Consider the following 18,654-nt stretch of genomic DNA (forward strand, 5'->3'; position numbering starts at 1 on the left):
TCCTGGGATTTATTCTGTAGACCAGAATGGCCTTGAACTCAGAGCTCCACCTGCCTGTGCCTCTCAGTGCTGGGATTGAAAGCATGAGCTACCATGCCCAGTTTATGGTTTTTCTTTTAGTTTTGAGACAAGGCCTCACTGTGTAACCCTAGCTGGCCTAGAACTTGATACACAGACCAGGCTGGCCTACAACTCACAGGGATTTGCCTGCCTCTGCCTCCTGAATGCTGGAGTTAAAGGGTTTACCAGCGCTGCCCAGGCCTGGGACTCGTCCTTAAGGCCAGGTGAAGCATTAACATGGTGGCCTTCAAGGCACTGCATACAAAACACTACGTCATTCGAGGTGGACAAGAGGTGGAGAGTGGGAGGTCACGTGATGTCCTTCTTTGGCCTTCGTACATTGGCACACACTGCACACATGCACATGGGTAAGTGTGTGCTACTCTCACACAACGCACAGAAGAGTTCACCTCCTAGCTCTTGTGTCATCAGATGGGCTGGTGCACATTATTTCATGAACTGTGAAGTTGCTACAGATTTACCATAAGCAAGGGATGGGTCTGATAGCGATGAGGAAGGGGAGTGTATGGCTGAGAGGCCACGAGGAAGAGGGCAGCTCGAGCTGTCCCACAGCCCTCCTAGTTTCTATCCCTTTTGTTGTCCAGTTGTCTATCAGCATATTGATTCAGAGCCCACAGGGCGGGCAAGCCACAGAGACCCCGACAGCTGCTTTGCATACCACAGAAGTGCTCAGTGTCAAGTTTCCAGAGCAGTAAATGCCTTGGAGACCTGGGTAGAGTCCCTGTGAAGAGCAGAGGGCTCCTGGAAACTCATGGATCCTGAGGACCCAGCCCAAGGACCTGGCATGGAGGTCTTTCTTGTCTCAGCTACGGCTCTGTGATTAGTGCAGTGAAACTGAACATGTGTCCTTCGTCCCTCAGACACTGGCCAGGTGTCCTTGGCGTGAAGGAGGCTCCAGTGAACCTTCTCCTGTGGCTCTTCCGCGCCCCCCCCCCCAACCTCAAAGAGATATTTTATTTAAATAAGGGCTTCGATGGATTTCATAGCATTAATACTCAACAGGTAGACTGACAATCTGCCAACGGGTTTGTTACCTTACATACACAGTTAGAGGCAGGGCCACCTTCCTCAAGAGTCTTGAGTGCGCTAGAAAGCAGGCCGTTTTCTGAGCTGGATTTCTCTGAACTACTATAAAAATAGCTGTTTGTCCCCAAGAGTTGGCTGAGGAACCCGTTGCTTGTCACATTGGCCCAGCACTAACAAGTCTCTTTGTGTGCTCACAGCTGTGTACGCTGGCTCCTTCAGACGCCCTGAAACTAGTCTTTGTCGTCTCTGCAGGAAGAACAGTTTCTGTTCTTTGGCGTGCGGAGGATGGAGCTGAGCGGATGTTGTGCTGCCCGTGGGAAACTCACCAAGGGGCTGAGAGGCCTAGTCATGGAGGTCCCAGCCCAGCACAGGCTGTAAGCTTATACAAGCGAGCCTCAGGCCAGCACCTCTTTCCCCCCCTGCTTACTACGAGGTCACCTGGCCACAGGTGCCTTGGAGAAAGGGCTTTAACATGCTCTGGTCTGTTGTCACATATGCACAGGTTTATGTTTTAGAAACAAACAGTGTAAACGTTGATTTCATATGAGAGTCATTACAAAAATCCTAGTAGGGCCGGGCATGGTGGCACACAACTTTAATCCCAGTACCTGGGAGACAAAGGCAGGTGGAACGCTGAGTTTGCGGCCAGCCTGGTCAACATAGCAAGTTCCAGGCTAGCCAGAGTTACATCATGAAACCCTGTTTCAAGATGGAGGGTGGGGGGTGGGATCGGGGGTGGGGATGAAGAAAATCCTAACAGGACTTGGTGACTGGCTCAGTGTAGAGTTCTTGCCTTGTGTGCATGAGATCCTGGGTTGTATCAAAAATTGAAAGGAAGAAAGGCTGGAGAGATGGCTCAGCAGCTAAGAACACTTGTAGCCAGTCGTGGTGGTGCATGTCTTTAATTTCAGCACTCAAGGGATCTTTGTGAATTCAAGGAGAGCCTCATCATGGCTTTTGTTGCATCTAGGCAGCATCTTCATGGTAGCACTGAGAATATTTTGCACAGCTGTGCCCTGGCAGGATACATTTCCTCATAACTGTGAGACACAGCCTGGGACTCAGCTGTTGTCATACCCTACCAGCAAAGAGTCCTCTAACCTCTGAGACTGCTAGCACCCTTAAGTGGGGTCACTATGGGCCAAGGCCTGGGTGATGCCAGACTTGAAGCTTACTGACAGATAGCAACACTGGCCTTGCTAAGAGCCATGTTCACATGTAGCCACAGCTAATGGACATTCCCCCACCCCAGACTAAGGTTAAACGTGAGCACCCAAGTGAGCCTCCACTCTTGTGTGGGGACGGCTCTTTATTGGTGCTATGTGTTAATAAATGTTCTGTTCCTCCATGTCGACGTTGTCAGGGTATGACCAGCTTCTCTTTACTACTGGGATTCATTCCCCATGTCTCTGTTGTTGCATTTCCTAACCACCCACCTCTTGGGTCTATTCTGCATCCATCCACCACACAAACCTTCCGGCCGGCCTAGATGGCTTAAGAGCTTTGGGGGATTCTTCTGCCTCCACTCCCTGCCTTCCCAGGAGCACTGGGATTAGAGAGCTTGGGCTGTGCATCTGCCTCTTGCAGGAGTGCTGAGAATTCAAGCTCAGGCCTCACGCTTGCAAAATCAAGTGTGGGTGTTTGTCCCCCTAAGTGAGCTCTCTCCAGCTCTGGTCTATCTCTTGTTTAGTTTTATTTACTTGTTTGGTTTTTTCTTTGTGGGGCACGGTCTCACTCTGTAGCCTTGCCTGGCCTGGAACTCACAGGTCTACCTGCCTCTGCCTCCAAAATGCAGGTTGATGCCTGGCCCATGTGTTTGAGACACGGTCTCATACAGTCTAGGCTGGCTTTGAACCCCTTATGTAACTCAGGGTGATTTTGAACTTCTGGTCCTCTTACGTCATCCTCTAAGTGATGGGGGTGCAAATGTGTGCTGTCATACCTGGCTCCTTTGTTTATGTTTTATTTTGAGACAAACTGACTGGTTGCCCAGGATGGCCTTGAACTTGCCATCCTCCTGCATCAGCCTTCTATATATCATCTGGTGCACTTTTGTATGTTGTCTGTATGTTCTTATATTATTGTGTATGTTATTCTGTATTTCAGAATTCTAAGGCATCTGGACAGAAGGCAGTGAGAAAGCATGAGTTTGCTGGGTGTGGTGGAGCATGTCCTTAACCCCAGTTCTCAGGCGCAGAGGCAGGCAGATCTCTCTTGAGTTGAAGGCCAGTTTCATCTATTCAGCAAGTTTCAGGCCATCCAGAGCTACTGAGAATGTGTCTCATTAAAACAAGAAAAAGAAGCCTGAGGTGAAACCAGGCAGGTCTTCAGCCAGGGTGTTTGGTGTGCATCTCTTAGCTGCCACACTCTGTGAATCGTCTCGGCTCCTGCTGTCTGTGACATCACCCTACCAAAGGCTCGGGTGTCCAGAGGGACCTTGGGCTACTGCAGAAGGACACATCTGGTGGCTCTTTCAGTCTAAACTCATTTTTTAAAAGTCAACATTGTTTTTAGTTGTCTGCTTGGCTTTGTCCTTGGGGCTCAGTGGATTATTGTCGTTGTCATGGCTTGTCAAGTTTGAAATGTGAAAGGGAGACTATGACTCCCCTCTTTCTATCCCTCCCTCCCTCCCTTCTTCCTTCCTGTCTCTCTTTGAGAGTCTCATGCATTCGAGGCTGGTCTTGAACTCAGTGTGCGCCTGAGGATTACCTTGAACTTCAGCTCATGCTGCCTCCAGAGTGCTAGTGTTACAGGTGTGCACCGCCCACCACGCCTGGTTTGTGCCGTGCGATGACTGAAGTGAGGGCTTCCAGCATGGTAGACATTCCTCCAACTGACTACATTCTTAATCTTCTGGGTTTGGAGGTTGTCTGTCTGTCTGTCTGTCTGTCTGTTTGTTTGTTTGTTTTTGAGAGGGGAGGGGTCTTGGCTGTCCTGGAACTTGCTATACAGTATAGACCAGGCTGGCCTAGAACTCTCAGAGCTCCTGCTGCCTCTGCTTCCCAGGAGCTGGGAGTAAAGATGGTGTGTGCCACCACCCCTGGCTCAAAACTTTGTGTGGCTGTTGGGTTTGCTGTTTTGTGATTTTTGTTTTCTTCCTCAGTCATCTAGTCCAGGATCTGGGGTGGTTCCTGAGCCACTTTTTATGTATGAGTATCTTGCCTGTGGGTTTATATGTGTGTACTACATGTGTGCCTAGTGCCCATGGATGTCAACAGAAGGCATCACATCCCCTGGAACTGGAGTTAAAGATGGTTGTGAGCCTCCGGATGTGCGTGCTGGGACCCAAACCTGGCTCTTCTGCAAGAGGAGCACTGTTTTTAATCTGAGTCCTCTCTCCAGCCCCACTTTCAACATTTTAGATAAGAAACATCACACCTAAACCCAGACATTAAAGTGTTAGATACCACACAGGAAAGATGGCTGCCGCTCAGCAATAACCATAGCTCTTTGGGAAGAGCATTTATTATTCCCTTCTAGGAGACTTTGGGCAGTTCTGCCTCCACATATGCCCAAGGAAAAGTGCTGTTGTTAGAAAACAAGCAACTTCACGGTTTTGGCTTTGTGACTTTCATTGGAAGCCGTTGTGAAGGTGTCTCCACCTCATCGGTCTGTCCAGATGGAGTGTGGTGTCTTTTTCCCTGGGCCTTTACTGTCCTCCCCCCCCCCCCCATGTGTCCTGAAGGTGGTAGTCACTAGGAAAAGCCATTGTCGAAATCCGCACTCCAAAGGCCACTGTATCTGCTCTGTTCTCTCAGGAATGGGCACCACAGACCATGTCATCGTCTTGGCATCCACCAATCGAGCTGATGTTCTGGACAATGCTCTGATGAGGCCTGGGCGGCTCGACAGGCATGTCTTCATTGATCTTCCCACGCTCCAGGTCAGAACTGCTGGGACGGATGGGGCAGGAGGTTTCCGTGGCCTGGGCCACACCTTTCCTCCCCTGCTTGGGACAGGAAGCTCTGCTGTTACAGCTGTCATGGTTCTTTCCTCTAGGACCTAGGCTGGCTGTGACACTGTTATGCCCCTCGGGGCCCAAGTGTCTATGCCCTTCTGGCTGCCATTATGCCCAGTGTCCTTTTGGAGTTGGCTTTGTTTGGTTTGATTTTGAGATAGTCTTTCTATGTACCCCAGGCTGGCCTTGAACTTTAGATCCTCCAGCCTCAGCCTCTTGAATGCTGGCATTCCAGGGCCCTGAGGGTGTGGCTTGCTTGGTACCTACTCATTGTTCTTTCCTAGTTTCATAGTGTGCTAAGTTTTGCCTAGTATGTTCTATCTTCATCTTTGAATATTTGCAGTTGACTGCACTGGTCTAGTTGAGGAGGGTGTTTTTTTTTTGTTTTTGTTTTCTTTGTTTGTTTGCTTGTTGAAACAGGGTTTCTCTGTTTAGCCTTGGCTATCCAGAGATCCACCTACCTCTGCCTCCCAAATGCTAGGATCAAAGGCATGTGCCCAGCTTAAGTTGAATTTCATAATAAATTCTTTCAAATCAAGATGAGGCATCTCCAGCCTGGTCTACAAAGTGAGTTCCAGGACAGCCAGAGCTATACAGAGAAACCCTGTTTTGAAAAACAAAAAAACAAAAACAAAAAAGATGAGACATCTCCTCCTTTCATCTTGAAAACTTTGTGGGAAACCTTGGGATTTTCATCCCTCCCTTAGATTGAATTATTCATTTTTATGTGTATAAGAGTTTGCCTGTGTGTGTGCCTAGTGCAAGTGTCAGAAGATCCCCTGCAGTTGGGGTGAGAATTGGTTGTGAACCACTGTCTGCAGCAGAGGAACCAAGCTGGGGTCTTCTGAGTGACTCTCCAGCCTCTGACCAGCTTGCCTCTCATAACTACACCTGACTTTGTCCTGGAAGTGTGTTGGCTGAGGAAAGCCCCGGGAACCCGGATTTTCTGGCTGATAGCCTCTTCCTTACAAGCTTCTGTTTGCTCCGAGGTTTAAGAGCCTTCATTACCATCTCGAGAGCAGGGATTGAGGGTGTAGGTAGAGGGTCCTTGTGCCACTAGACAGAGAGGTGCGTGGGGCAGCCCCAGAATTTGCCGCTCAACAAGAGCAAAGCTGCACTGTCTCCTGACAGTGTCAGACAGTTTGTGTCAGGATCCCGAGTGCGTGACTGGAGAGGTGATATCTTCGCCATGCATGTGCTCTCTTGCATTCTATTCGCTTATTCTCTCTTCACCTTTAAATCGCTGCTTGGAGCTCTCTAAATCAGTTTCCAGATCATGGGTAACAACTGAGAATATCAGCCCTGGTGAAGCCAGTGTCACAGTCACGGATGGCAAGGCTCACACAGAGCTCATAGGAGGTGGGAGCTGTCCTGTAAGGCACGTCTGCGTTCAACTCTGTCTTCCCGTTTGTGGCAGGAGAGGCGGGAGATTTTCGAGCAGCACCTGAAAGGCCTGAAGTTGACCCAGCCCAGCAGTTTTTACTCCCAGCGGCTGGCAGAGCTGACACCTGGATTCAGTGGTATGACGTCCACCTTAGGACACGTGTTAGTGAGGGAGAGCCTCTGCCTCCTGTGCTGTCCCTGTCCTGAGCCCAAGTCAGTGCAGGCCTGGGTGAGATGGAGTGCAAATGCAGGCAGCAGAGGGACAGAAATGAGGGGCCATCCTCCTCGTGGATGGCAGAAGCCGCGGCTCACAGACTCCTCAGGCAACAGCTGTGATGTCGCCATCATGGCAGGCCTAGAGCCTGTGTCATCAGAGCCTTGTGAGACAGTCTGTGTTCTCAGTGTAGCGTTTACAGAGAACATCTTCCAGCTCAGACTGACCCACCAGGCTGCCCCCACCCCCCAGTCCCCAGGTGATTTCCAGTTAGAAGTCACAATTAGGCTTTCTTTCTTTATAGCCTTATTTTAAAGGTTAGTGTGCATTTAAAATTCCCCTTAAAGCCAGGCTGGCGGCTGTGCCTTAATCATAAGCACTTGAGAGGCTGAGGCATAAGGACTGCTGTGAGTTTGAGGGCAGCCTAGGCTATAGCGTGCGACCCTGTCTCTAAAGTAAAACAAAAGCCCTCTCACACCACCAGGCCTTCGTGATTACCCTTCAGTCATTAGTGGGCTCTGTGGACTCCAGAGCCCTCCATGGCTGCCCTACGGTACACGCATGTGCTGTCAGGTGATGCAGGCAGGTGATGCAGGAGGGAAGGTCCAGAGGGGCAGGACATTGCTGGGCTGGAGCTGCTTCTGCGAGAGCTGCCCTCTGCTCTGCTTGCGGCAGGGCACCCGCAGCTTCCCTCCACTCCTCCCCACTTCTTTTCTTCTGTTCTCCCTCCTTTCTCCTTTCCTTTTTGTTCTTTTGTTTGCTATTTGGAGACAGAGCCCTTTGTGTGGACTCTGCTTGCCGAGAACGCCTAGTCAGTCCTCTTGCCTCAGCCTCCCCAGTAATGGCGTCCTAGGCCTCTGCCTCGTCTTCTGACTCGTGTCCTTTTTGTTGTTCTTATTAAAAGCTGAGTCTCCCTCCTCCCTTCTCTCTCCTTTTCCTAATGCTGACAGGGCAGAGCCAGCAGCACTCCCCATCCCTGCCTGTGGTTTGTGTTGACAGGCGCCGACATCGCCAACATCTGCAACGAGGCCGCTCTGCACGCTGCACGCGAGGGGCACACGTCCGTGCACACGTTCAACTTTGAGTATGCCGTGGAGCGCGTCATTGCTGGTATGAGGGCCACACACACCCTTCGTTAGGGCTCAGAGGTCATCTCTGCCAGTCAGGTTAGGGGTGGAAAGGTGAGACTAGACCCAGACTCTAATATTTTGGATTAATGAAATATTCTAATGAGGTACGTAGCGAGGGAATTGTTACCTTCCCTCTATTTGAGATAGTGGAAACTTACCTAAGAACATACCTGCTCCTCAGGCAACTATAAAAACATGTTCAAGTCCAGTATATACCAGCACACGTTTTTGTAAAGCCATCATTTGGGAGGTGTAAGATCAGGAGTTCAAAAGTCATCTATGTGTACACACTGAGTACCAGGCCAGCCTGGAGTAATCCCAGCACTCGGGAAGCAGAGGCAGGAGGATCTCTGTGAGTTTCATAATGTCCAGTGAATGAGGTTGCTTTGTGTTGGTGCTTACCTAAAAGCTTTGCTTTGCTTTTTTGAGACAGGGTCTCTGTGTAGCCCTGGTTGGCCTGGAACTTGCTGTGTAGACCATGATGGCTTTAAGCTCACAAAGGCCCTCCTACCTCTGTCTTCTGAGTGCTGGGATTAGAGTAGTATGTCACCTTGCGGGAACAAAACCGTCTTTTAGTAAGAAACAGGCAGCCTCAATTCTTAACTCTGCTGGCAGACATGAAGAGATCAGTAGTCACAGCAGCCGTCTGCCCGTCTCTCAGAAACTTGCTGCTTCCAGGGTTCCAGCCTTGGAAACCTTGTGACCTGTGTCCTAAACATTAAATCAGGGTCAGGTGTGGTTGCACTCAATGGCCTGGGCTGCAGAGCTAGACCCTGTGTTGAAAACCAACAGCCGAAGCAACAGCAAAAGATGCACAGAATGGGAACTAAGTTTGGGCCAAGTGGTAGTGGTGCACACCTTTAATTCCAACACTCAGTAAGCAGATGCAGGCAGATCTCTATGAGTTCGAAGCCAGCCTGGTCTGCAGAGTGAGTTTCAGGACAGCCAGGACTACACAGAGAAACCCTATCTAAAAACCAGCCCCACCACTCCAACCCCAGAAAAAAAAAGAAGGTTGGAGTAGTGAGTGACCAGAACGAGCAGGGGAGTTTAAGCAGACTTGTCCCTGAGGTGGGAGCAGTAATAGAAGCAGAACATGGCAGCAGAGGGACCTCTCCTCATCCATCACTCTGTCAGTGACAAAGGCAGTGTCACTCGTGGGGTGGGTGGGACTGACTGAAGTTGAAGACAACAGTTCCTAAAGAACTATTAGTGATGGTTCCAGAGAAATAGGTCAGCCTCCACTCCATTCTTCCCTGTAGTTCCCTTACATTTGAGTGTTGAGTGGTGCCAGTGTGAGAATGTAGCTACGGAAGAGCCAAGCAAGAAGAGAACACCTGGACGGTCCGCATAGCCTACTGTTTCCTTGGCTTCTTTCAGGTACTGCTAAAAAGAGTAAGATCCTCTCCAAGGAGGAGCAGAGAGTGGTCGCCTTCCATGAGTCTGGCCATGCCTTGGTTGGTTGGCTGCTGGAGCACACAGAGGCTGTGATGAAGGTAGGTCGTGGTGAACGGCAGGTCTGAGCTCCACAGTCCTACCCGTCTGGTTTGGGAATACCACGTGTGTTTGTACTGTGTGAGAGAAAATGTGACCACCAGCTTAGCATGACTGGCTGTGGCCCCTCGAAAGAACTAGATGCAGAGCTAGGAGTAGGTCCTACACCACTGCCTCAGCTAGCAGGCCTGAGAGGAGATTGTCCCATGTCCATGTCCGTGCCTCTGTCCTTGCTCATTTGGGCCTCATGGTGGAGAGCTGAACTTGCTTCTCTCCGAGCCGAGCGGCAAGTGGTTGTTTTAGAAAGTCTCCCGAAATGATGCGGACTGCACACACCCTGCGCCGTCCAGGGTTATGGGATAAGAGAGGCATCTGGCTTCCTGCTAGGGAGGCCTAAGTATCTTTGGCAAGTGGCAGGGGCTTTGTGGCACTGCTGTTCCCACCCGATCGGTTCAGTATGAGACAGTGTAGCAGACAGCTAACACCTTTGCTCAGTTCCCTGCTGTTTACAGAGCTAAGAGCAAGGCCATGTTGGTCGGTCGGTCGGTTGGTCGGTCTGTCTGTCTGTTTAAAGTAGAGTGAATGGAACAGTCCCTTTGTGTGTCCCTGGGATAGCCCTCCCATGGCATAGCCCATGGCATAGTTAGCAGTCTCTTATCTTGGGACCAGTCCCAGCATGAGGCAGGCTGGGCAGTAATGAACTTGGTGGCAAAGTAAATAACGTCTCAAAAAAAAAAAAAAAATCCAAATACCAGACTCAAGAGTTCATTTTAGGCAGTGGTGGCGCACGCCTTTAATCCCAGCACTTGGGAGGCAGAGGCAGGCAGATTCCCGAGTTCGAGGCCAGCCTGGTCTACAGAGTGAGTTCCAGGACAGCCAGGGCTACACAGAGAAACCCTGTCTCGAAAAAACAAAAACAAACAAACAAACAAAAAAAAAAAGAGTTTATTTTATTTTCAGAATTGTCACTTGGTTTTTTCTTTCTTTCTTTCTTTCTTTCTTTTTTTTTTTCTTTTTTTTTTTTTTTTGGTTTTCCGAGACAGGGTTTCTCTGTGTAGGCCTGGCTGTCCTGGAACTCACTCTGTAGACCAGGCTGGCCTCGAACTCGGAAATCTGCCAGCCTCTGCCTCCCAAGTGCTAGGATTAAAGGCCCGGCATCACTTGGTTTTTATGTATGCCAGCCAGTGACATGGTTATGTTCTGGAAAGAAACTGAAGGCACTGTTACTGGTCTGACAGTCACTGTGATCTGTGATCAAGACTAGTCATGACCACAAATATCCTTATTAAACCAGCTTTTAAACATTTTTCTTTAATCCCAGCACTTGGGAGGCAGAGACAGGCCGTTCTCTGTGAGTTCCAGACCATCTTGGTCTACAGAGTGAGTTCCAGGATAGCCAAGGCTACAAAGAGAGACATTACCTTTAAAAACTAAAAAAAAAAAAAAAAAAAGTTTTTATATGGTGCGGGTATTTGGCTGCATATAGTCTCTGTACCATGCATGTGCCTAGTACTCAGGGTGGGAATTGGATGGATCCCCTGGGACCAGAGTCACAGATGGCTGAGAGCCATCGTGTGGATGCTGGGGCCACTGAGCCATCTCTCCAGCCGCCAACTTCTTCTTTCAGGCGATGCTAGGGTCTAGCAGGCGATGCTAGGGTCTAGCCCAGGGCCTTGCACATGCTAGGCAAGCTTTTTACCGCTGAGCTGGAGTTAGAGCCCGGACCGTGAATGTTCGTGCTAGCTTCCTGCTGGGGCTACTTGGCACCCTGTGGTGACAGTTGTACCAGCCCTGCCTCTCTGAGGCCATACACTCCCTGGTAAGGTGCTTGTTCTTCCGCAGGTCTCCATCGCACCTCGGACAAACGCTGCTTTGGGCTTCTCTCAGATGCTCCCTCGGGACCAGTACCTCTTCACCAAGGAGCAGCTGTTTGAGCGCATGTGCATGGCCCTAGGTGGCCGTGCAGCTGAAGCCATCTCATTCAGCAGGGTCACCTCTGGTGAGCAAATAGCCCTTGGGTAGGACTGTCAGTAGGCACTGCCATGCCTGTCTCTTGGTGTTCAGTGCACTTGGCAGGGTGAGGCTGGTGGAAGGTATTAAAATGTCATGTATTGGGCTGTAATGTGATTGGTTAATTACTGGTCATGGCTATGGCTACATCAAACTGGATGTTAGAGCAGTCACTGGATATCCAGAAAGGTCATGGTGGGTCTCAGGACACTGTGCCTGAAGAGTGACAGGCTTAAAACCAAAAAAAAAAAAAAGGAGCCAAGAGGTGGTGCTCATCTTTAACCCCAGCACTCAGGAGGCAGAGGCAAGTGGAGTGCTGAGTTTGAAAGCTGGTCTACAGAGTGAGTTCCAGTTCGGTGAGGTCTACACAGAAAAACCCTCTTAAAAAACACCAAGCCAGAGAGTGACAGGCCTGGCCGTAGGCTTGAGCGGGTCACTGTAGGGCAGGCTTCCTGAGCAGTTACAGTGAGATGGTTGAGCAGCCACAGGCCCATACTGTGAAGGGACCAAGTCCTGCATGTGTGTGTGCAGACACACAGTAAAATACAGTAAGAAAGAGAGCAACAAAGTACCGTGCCCAGGGTCTGATGTTGTGCAAGTTCTAAGCGTAGTGTTCTGGGAAGTTTGGTATCACTCCTTGGACTGTGACAGGGCCTGGGGTCAGGTGCTCCTGTGCTCATGTGCTCTTCAGGATTCCTCCCTTTCTTGATTCCAGGGGCCCAGGATGATTTGAGGAAGGTTACCCGCATTGCTTACTCCATGGTGAAACAGTTCGGGATGGCTCCCAGCATTGGGCCTGTATCCTTCCCCGAGGCACAAGAGGGCCTCATGGGCATTGGACGTCGTCCCTTCAGCCAGGGCCTCCAGCAGATGATGGACCATGTGAGTGAGCTCACACCTCACTGCTGTACGCCTTTGCCTATGGGGAGAAGCGTCTAGGTCTCCTGCAGGAGCCTGCGCCCTCAGATGAGTGCCCGGAAGGCCAATGTGGGTGGGTTTCTGATCTTGCCTCCATCCTGTGTAGTGTGTTCTCCTGAATGGGTCCAAATAAAACTAGATGTAGAACTAGGAACAATGTCAACTAAGGATACCAAATGGTAGGGCCTGTGTACAAGGTCCCTATAGCCTGCAAGCTGGGCCAGTTGCAGTCGCTCATGCAGTGCAGCCAGCTGAAGGTTGTCCAGTCGCTCTTCCTATGGTAAAGGCAGCTGGTGGGGGTACATCTTGGCCTGGGCTTCTCAGACACTGAGAGCGGGAGACACTGCTGCTGTGTATTAGGAAAGCTGGGCCTGGTCATGAGCCTGTGCTTTCTGCACCTTGGTGTCGGAGCTGGCAGCCAGTGAGTCTATGAACAATGGCCCATACCTTTCTCCTAAGAGACTTCCCTCCTCCCTTACAGGAAGCAAAGCTGCTGGTGGCCAAAGCCTACAGACACACCGAGAAGGTGCTGCTAGACAACCTGGACAAGCTGCAGGCGGTGAGGACAAGCCAAGCTTCTCAGGAGCCCCTAGAAGTGTAGGGGACAGCATGGCCAATAGTGACAGCCCCAGTCAGCTAGAACCTGGTTTTCTGTCTTTTTACGATAAGTGTGTCAAGCCAGCTCAGCAGAGAATCTCCTTCACCCTTACTCATGCGCATCTTACACAGTACTGGGTCGGAAGAGTCTTGTTTGGTTTTGTTGTTTTGAAGTAAGGTTTCACGGGGTAGTGGTGGCGCACGCCTTTAATCCCAGCACTCGGGAGGCAGAGGCAGGCAGATTTCTGAGTTCAAGGCCAGCCTGGTCTACAGAGTGAGTTCCAGGACAGCCAGAGTTATACAGAGAAGCCCTGTCTCAGAAAAAAAGGAAACAAAAAGAAATAAGGTTTTACCCTGTAGCTGTAGCTGGCCTGGACCTAGCCTGGCCTCAGACCTGTGTTCCTTTTTCTCTTCTGGTGCTGGAATTAAGGATGTGATCATCCACACACAGCTCCTGGAAGAGTTTTGTCTACATCCCTCCTCCATGCTTCCCCAACAGGGTTTCTCAGTGTGGTCCTGGCTGTCCTGGAACTCACAAATCTGCCTGCCTCTGCCTCCCAAGTGCTGGGTTTAAAGGTGTGCGCTACAATGCCCAGCTTTGGAAGACTTTTCTTAAACAGCAGGAAATAGCAGGATATGGCCACAGACACAGGTATAAAAATATTTTCTGGGCCAGGGATGGGCATGGTAGCATATGCTTGGAATCCCAGCACTCAAGAATTTGAGGCAGGAGCATAGCAAGATTTTTTTTTTTCCTCTTGTTTTATTATATTTTATTTTACTGTATATATTTTTTAATCTTTTTTTTCTTTTTTGGTTTTTTTTTTAAGATTTATTTATTATTATATCTAAGTACACTGTAGCTGTCTTCAGATGCACTAGAAGAGGGTGTCAGATCTCATTACGAATGGTTGTTAGCCACCATGTGGTTGCTGGGATTTGAATTCAGGACCTTCGGAAGAGCAGTAGGTGCTCTTAACCACTGAGCCATCTCTCCAGCCCCGGGTTTTTTTTTTTTTTTTTTTTTTTTTAAGATATTTTCTTCATTTACATTTCCAGTGCTATCCCAAAAGTCCCCCGTGCCCTCCCCCCTCCTACCCACCCACTCCCACTTCTTGGTCCTGGCATTACCCTGTACTGAGGCATATAAAGTTTGCATGACCAATGGGCCTCTCTTTCCACTGATGGCCGACTAGACTAGGTCATCTTCTGATACATATGCAGCTAGAGACACGAGCTCCGGGGGGGGTACTGGTTAGTTCATATTGTTGTTTCACCTATAGGGTTGCAGAACCCTTCAGCTCCTTGGGTGCTTTCTCTAGCTCCTCCATTGGGGGCCCTGTGTTCCATCCAATAGCTGACTGTGAGCATCCACTTCTGTGTTTGCCAGGCACCGGCATAGCTTCACAAGAGACAGCTATATCAGAGTCCTTTCAGCAAAATCTTGCTAGTGTATGCAATGGTGTCAGCGTTTGGAGGCTAATTATGGGATGGATCCCTGGGTATGGCAGTCTCTAGATGGTCCATCCTTTTGTCTCAGCTCCAAACTTTGACTCTGTAACTCCTTCCATGAGTGTTTTTGTTCCCAATTCTAAGAAGAGTCAAAGTGTCCACACTTTGGTCTTCGTTCTTCTTGAGTTTCATGTGTTTTGCAAATAGTACCTTATACCTTGGGTAAGCATAGCAAGTTTGAAGTCAGCCTGAATGATACCCTGTCTAGGAATAAAATGATGTTCAGGGCTGTATCTAAGCAGCGGACCTCCCTCCCCGTTGTGTCATTCAGCGCCTGTCTGTCTCAGTGCCCTGCCTGCCTTTCCCAGACACACATACCTTGTTTGGTGAAGGAAATTGCAGTTGCCAGAAATAAGCAGAGGTTTTGAAAGGAAATAGAAAAAGTAATGAGGCTGGCAGCTGACAGATCACTTTTAGGGTAAAAACAGGGAGCAATTCTTCGCTGGAATTGCCTTTGCGTCTGTGTCGCTGGGAAGTTGGCCTTTCCAAGGCATCCTGCTCACAGACACAGAGGCCCCCTGTGGGATGGGTCTCCATCTCTGATGCTCTGCCCTCCAAGGCTCTCATCTTTGTCGGGGCACTCACACTGCCCTGTTTGTTCTTTCTAGTTGGCGAATGCCCTTCTGGAAAAGGAAGTGATAAACTATGAGGACATTGAGGCGCTCATTGGCCCGCCGCCCCATGGGCCAAAGAAAATGATTGCACCACAGAAATGGATTGATGCTGAAAAGGAGAGACAGGCCTCAGGGGAGGAGGAGGCTCCGGCTCCCTAGCCCCCCTCCAAGGCCCAGAGAATGGCTTTCCTCCACGCACCTGCGGTTATCACAGAACTCGCTCCTCAGTAGCTGCCATCTGCCTCTGAGATTCTCTTCACCTGAACTTGAACCTCAGCCTGTCAGTGCTCTGATTTCTGATGAAGACTTCTGATACCTATTTATTGATTTATGATTAGTAAATTGTTTGCAGAGAATTTGAGCTCTCCATGTGTATTGCTTTTCATGTGGGAAGTGCATGTGCTGGAGTGGAGCCCCTGGGACTTCAGAGGCCGTCTCTGTGTGGCTTGTGGCTCTAAACATAGCCCAGCAGTCACTGGACTGAATGATTCTGTTTGTGTCCCGGATTCCCTGAGAATGCTAATAGGATCCAAGATGAAAGACCCTCTGAGCCAACTGTCCTCGTCAGAGCCTCCCTCAGTGAGGGGGCCAAAGTCCGAACAAGCACTGGGACTTGGAAGACACTAATGCTGCCACCTACTGCTGTGTGCCACTGCAAGTAATGCTGCCACCTACTGCTGTGTGCCACTGCAAGTGGAGACCCCCCCCCCCCCCCGCCTTTCCTTGTGTAGCATGCCTTGACTCCCTCCACCAAAAGTGATAGTTCTCACACATCTTGTGGTAGGGAAACATTTGAGCTGTGCAGTCACGGGTCTTGTTTTCACTTTATACTTTGAGTCTCTCACTGGAAAGAGACCAGCCTTTTGTGTAGGGCATCAGAGTTCAAACCATGCAGGGTAGCCACAGGCCTTTGCTGGTTCCCAGTTCCTGCCTGTGGAGCCTCCACCCTTGCTGTGCAGTCGTGCGTAGAACATGGTTTACTGTCAGAGCGCACTGTTCTCACTGCCCCGCATGGCAACACCCAAGGAAGCTGCTGGCAGTGGGAAGGGGCTGCAGGGCCAGCAGCAGCGGGGGGCGGGGTGTGTGTGTGTGTGTGTGTGTGTGTGTGTGTGTGTGTGTGTGTGAAGGGGTTTGTAAGAACATTCTGAGTTTGAGTTCTAGTTTTTAACCAAAGATTAGCATGTAATTAGGTTTTAATTTCTCTAAAGCAGGGTCTTGAGCAGGCAAGATAATGCTGCAGACCAAGTAACCTGAGTTCAGTCACTGGGCTGCTATAGTTGTCCTCTGACCAGACCATGCCGAGACACACACATGCCCAGATCCACACACACAAGATAAGCAGGCCAGGCTGGTGGCACAAGCCTTTAAGCCCAGCACTTGGGAGGCAGAAGCAGGCAGATCTTGATGAGTTTTGCGCCCTACTTAGTTGACCTACAGAGTTCCACACCAATCAGAACTATATAATGAGATGCTATTTCTAAGATAAATAAAAGACTAATAATAAATAAATGTAAAAACTGTTCACCATTGAAACAGTCCAATCTGCCTACCTTTTGTATGCATATAATTTTTCTTTTTATAGATTTTTATTTTAAAAACTTTAATTTCAAAGCCTTAGTAAACAAAAGATGTCAAGCAGCAGTATTAGGTTTAATTTTAATGTTTGTGAGCACTATTTAATGTTTCAAGAACTCTTTTTTTTTTTTTTTTTTTTTGGTTTTTCAAGACAGGGTTTCTCTGTATAGCCCTGGCTGTCCTGGAACTCACTTTGTAGACCAGGCTGGCCTCAACTCAAAAATCTGCCTGCCTCTGCCTCCCAAGTGCTGGGATTAAAGGTGTGCGCCACCACCGCTTGACAGATTTTTTTTTTTTAGTATTGTGTATAAATGTTTGGCCTTCATGCGTGTATATATATATACCACACGTATATGCTTGGTATGTATATATATCACATGTATATGCTTGGTAGACTATGCAAATGCTTAGAGGTCAGACGAGAACACTGGATCCCCTAGAACTTCAGCTATGGCTGTGACCACCTTGTTGGTGTTGGTCATCAAACGCAGGCCCTTTGCAAGAACAAGTAAATGCTCTTAAACACTGAACTGTCTTCTTAGCCCTACTTTTTGTTTTTGTTTTGTTTTTTTTTGATGGTCAGGTCCTGGTTATGGAGCTCTGGCTGTCATGAAGCTTGCAGTGATCCTCTTCTTTCTCTCTTCTGGGTGCTGGGCTGTGTGTACCACCAAATCCAGAAACACTGTGCCACTTGATAAAAGGTGTGGCTTAGTGGTGAAGAGCCAGGCAGTGGTGGCACACACCTTTAATCCCAGCACTCTGGAGGCAGAGGCAGGCAGATTTCTGAGTTCAAAGCCAGCCTGGTCTACAGAGTGGGTTCCAGGACAGCCAGGGCTACACAGAGAAACCCTGTCTCGAAAAAACAAAAAAGAAAAAAAAAAAGGAGCACTTAGTGAGGGATCCAGTGCTCTTCTGGCCTCTGAGCTCGGCACACACAACTCCTGCAGGCTCACACACATAAATAGTAAGTTAGTAATCCTTTTTTAAAAAACAAAAAAGATTTCTTTAATGTGTGTGCATACACTGTCGCTGTCTTCAGACACACCAGAAAAAGGCATCAGATCCCATTACAAATGGTTGTGAGCCACCATGTGGTTGCTGGGAATTGAACCCGAGACCTCTGGAAGAGCAGTCAGTGCTTTTAACCACTGAGCCATTTCTCCAGCCCTAAGTTAATAATCTTTAAAAATCAAAAAATCAAGGTTATGTGACTAAAAGAGTTCCAGATTATGAATGGAAGAAAGTTTATTACTGGCAGAGGCAGGTGGATCTCTGAGTTCCAGGCCAGTCTGGTCTACAGAGTGAGCCAGGACCGCCAGGGCTACACAGAGAAACCTTGTCTCGAAAAACCAAAAAAAAAAAAAAAAAAAAAAGAAAAGATGTGGTGAGGGATTAGGCAAGAGTTTTCTGACACTCCCAAACACCCAGAATTCAGTAAGTACCCACAGGGAAGGGAGGGGTTCCTGGAGCAGCTTGCCGGAAAATGAAGAGCAGGCCACAGCCATAAGCTGCTAAGTCTAGTCATGCAAAGGAATGCAAGCCCGTGCACAGCACGGCCTCAGGCACCAGGAAGCTTTCCGGTGGAATGGTGTTTGCAGAGTTCTCTGCCCAGGAGACCAGGAACTGGCGCTCAAGCTAGAGCAGGAACAACCGCCTTAGCCTCATCTTTGCATAACTGTTCCCTTCTGTGTCCACCCTGTGCAACAGAGAACAATTCAGATCACAACCTCCCTTCCCTCCCCTAATTTGATTCTAAGCAGTGTTGCAGTTTCAGAGCTCTAACGCCCACCAATGTCACGCAGCACTGCAGCTTGAGCTGGAACTCAGGTGCCGGTGCAGCGTGTCCATCCTGAACGAAAAGCTGGTGGTGGACATGGATGTCATCTTTGAGAGTAGAAAGAGACAGATACTTGGGAATGTCAAAAGAGGTCTGAGAAAACACTGTTTCAAAGAAGTGCACCTTGAATCTGGGCATTCCTTCCACAGACATTTTCTCTGGGCTGGGAAGATGGTTCAACATCAATTTCTGGCCTTTTCACCCACACTCAAAAAAAATGGCTCCCCCCTACTGAGGATTGAATTTAGCCTCTCATCCAATAGGCAAGAATTACATCCTCAGCCTGCTTCATTATGACATTATTT

At 49.1% G+C, this 18,654-nt stretch overlaps 1 protein-coding gene across 3 annotated transcripts in view; it reads left to right on the forward strand.

Moving 5' to 3' along the window:
* The window catches only part of Spg7 (SPG7, paraplegin matrix AAA peptidase subunit), a 32,253-nt gene extending 16,955 nt beyond the window's left edge, over positions 1–15,298 (forward strand). The window contains exons 10-17 of one of the 3 annotated variants that reach the window (NR_157166.1): positions 4,866–4,990; positions 6,483–6,585; positions 7,613–7,772; positions 9,173–9,288; positions 11,129–11,285; positions 12,012–12,178; positions 12,696–12,773; positions 14,932–15,298. Coding sequence is in view for 2 of the 3 variants with exons in the window: in NM_153176.5 (NP_694816.3) it covers positions 4,866–4,990; positions 6,483–6,585; positions 7,662–7,772; positions 9,173–9,288; positions 11,129–11,285; positions 12,012–12,178; positions 12,696–12,773; positions 14,932–15,096 (1,022 nt within the window). In the remaining variant the exon portion in view is untranslated. The remainder of the gene's footprint in view (positions 1–4,865; positions 4,991–6,482; positions 6,586–7,612; positions 7,773–9,172; positions 9,289–11,128; positions 11,286–12,011; positions 12,179–12,695; positions 12,774–14,931) is intronic. The other 2 variants (NM_153176.5, NM_001364435.1) reach the window with 2 other exon arrangements.
* The last annotated feature ends 3,356 nt before the right edge of the window (positions 15,299–18,654 follow it).

Source organism: Mus musculus, chromosome 8, assembly GCF_000001635.26.
Source record: "Mus musculus strain C57BL/6J chromosome 8, GRCm38.p6 C57BL/6J".
NCBI classification, from domain to species: Eukaryota; Metazoa; Chordata; class Mammalia; order Rodentia; family Muridae; genus Mus; species Mus musculus.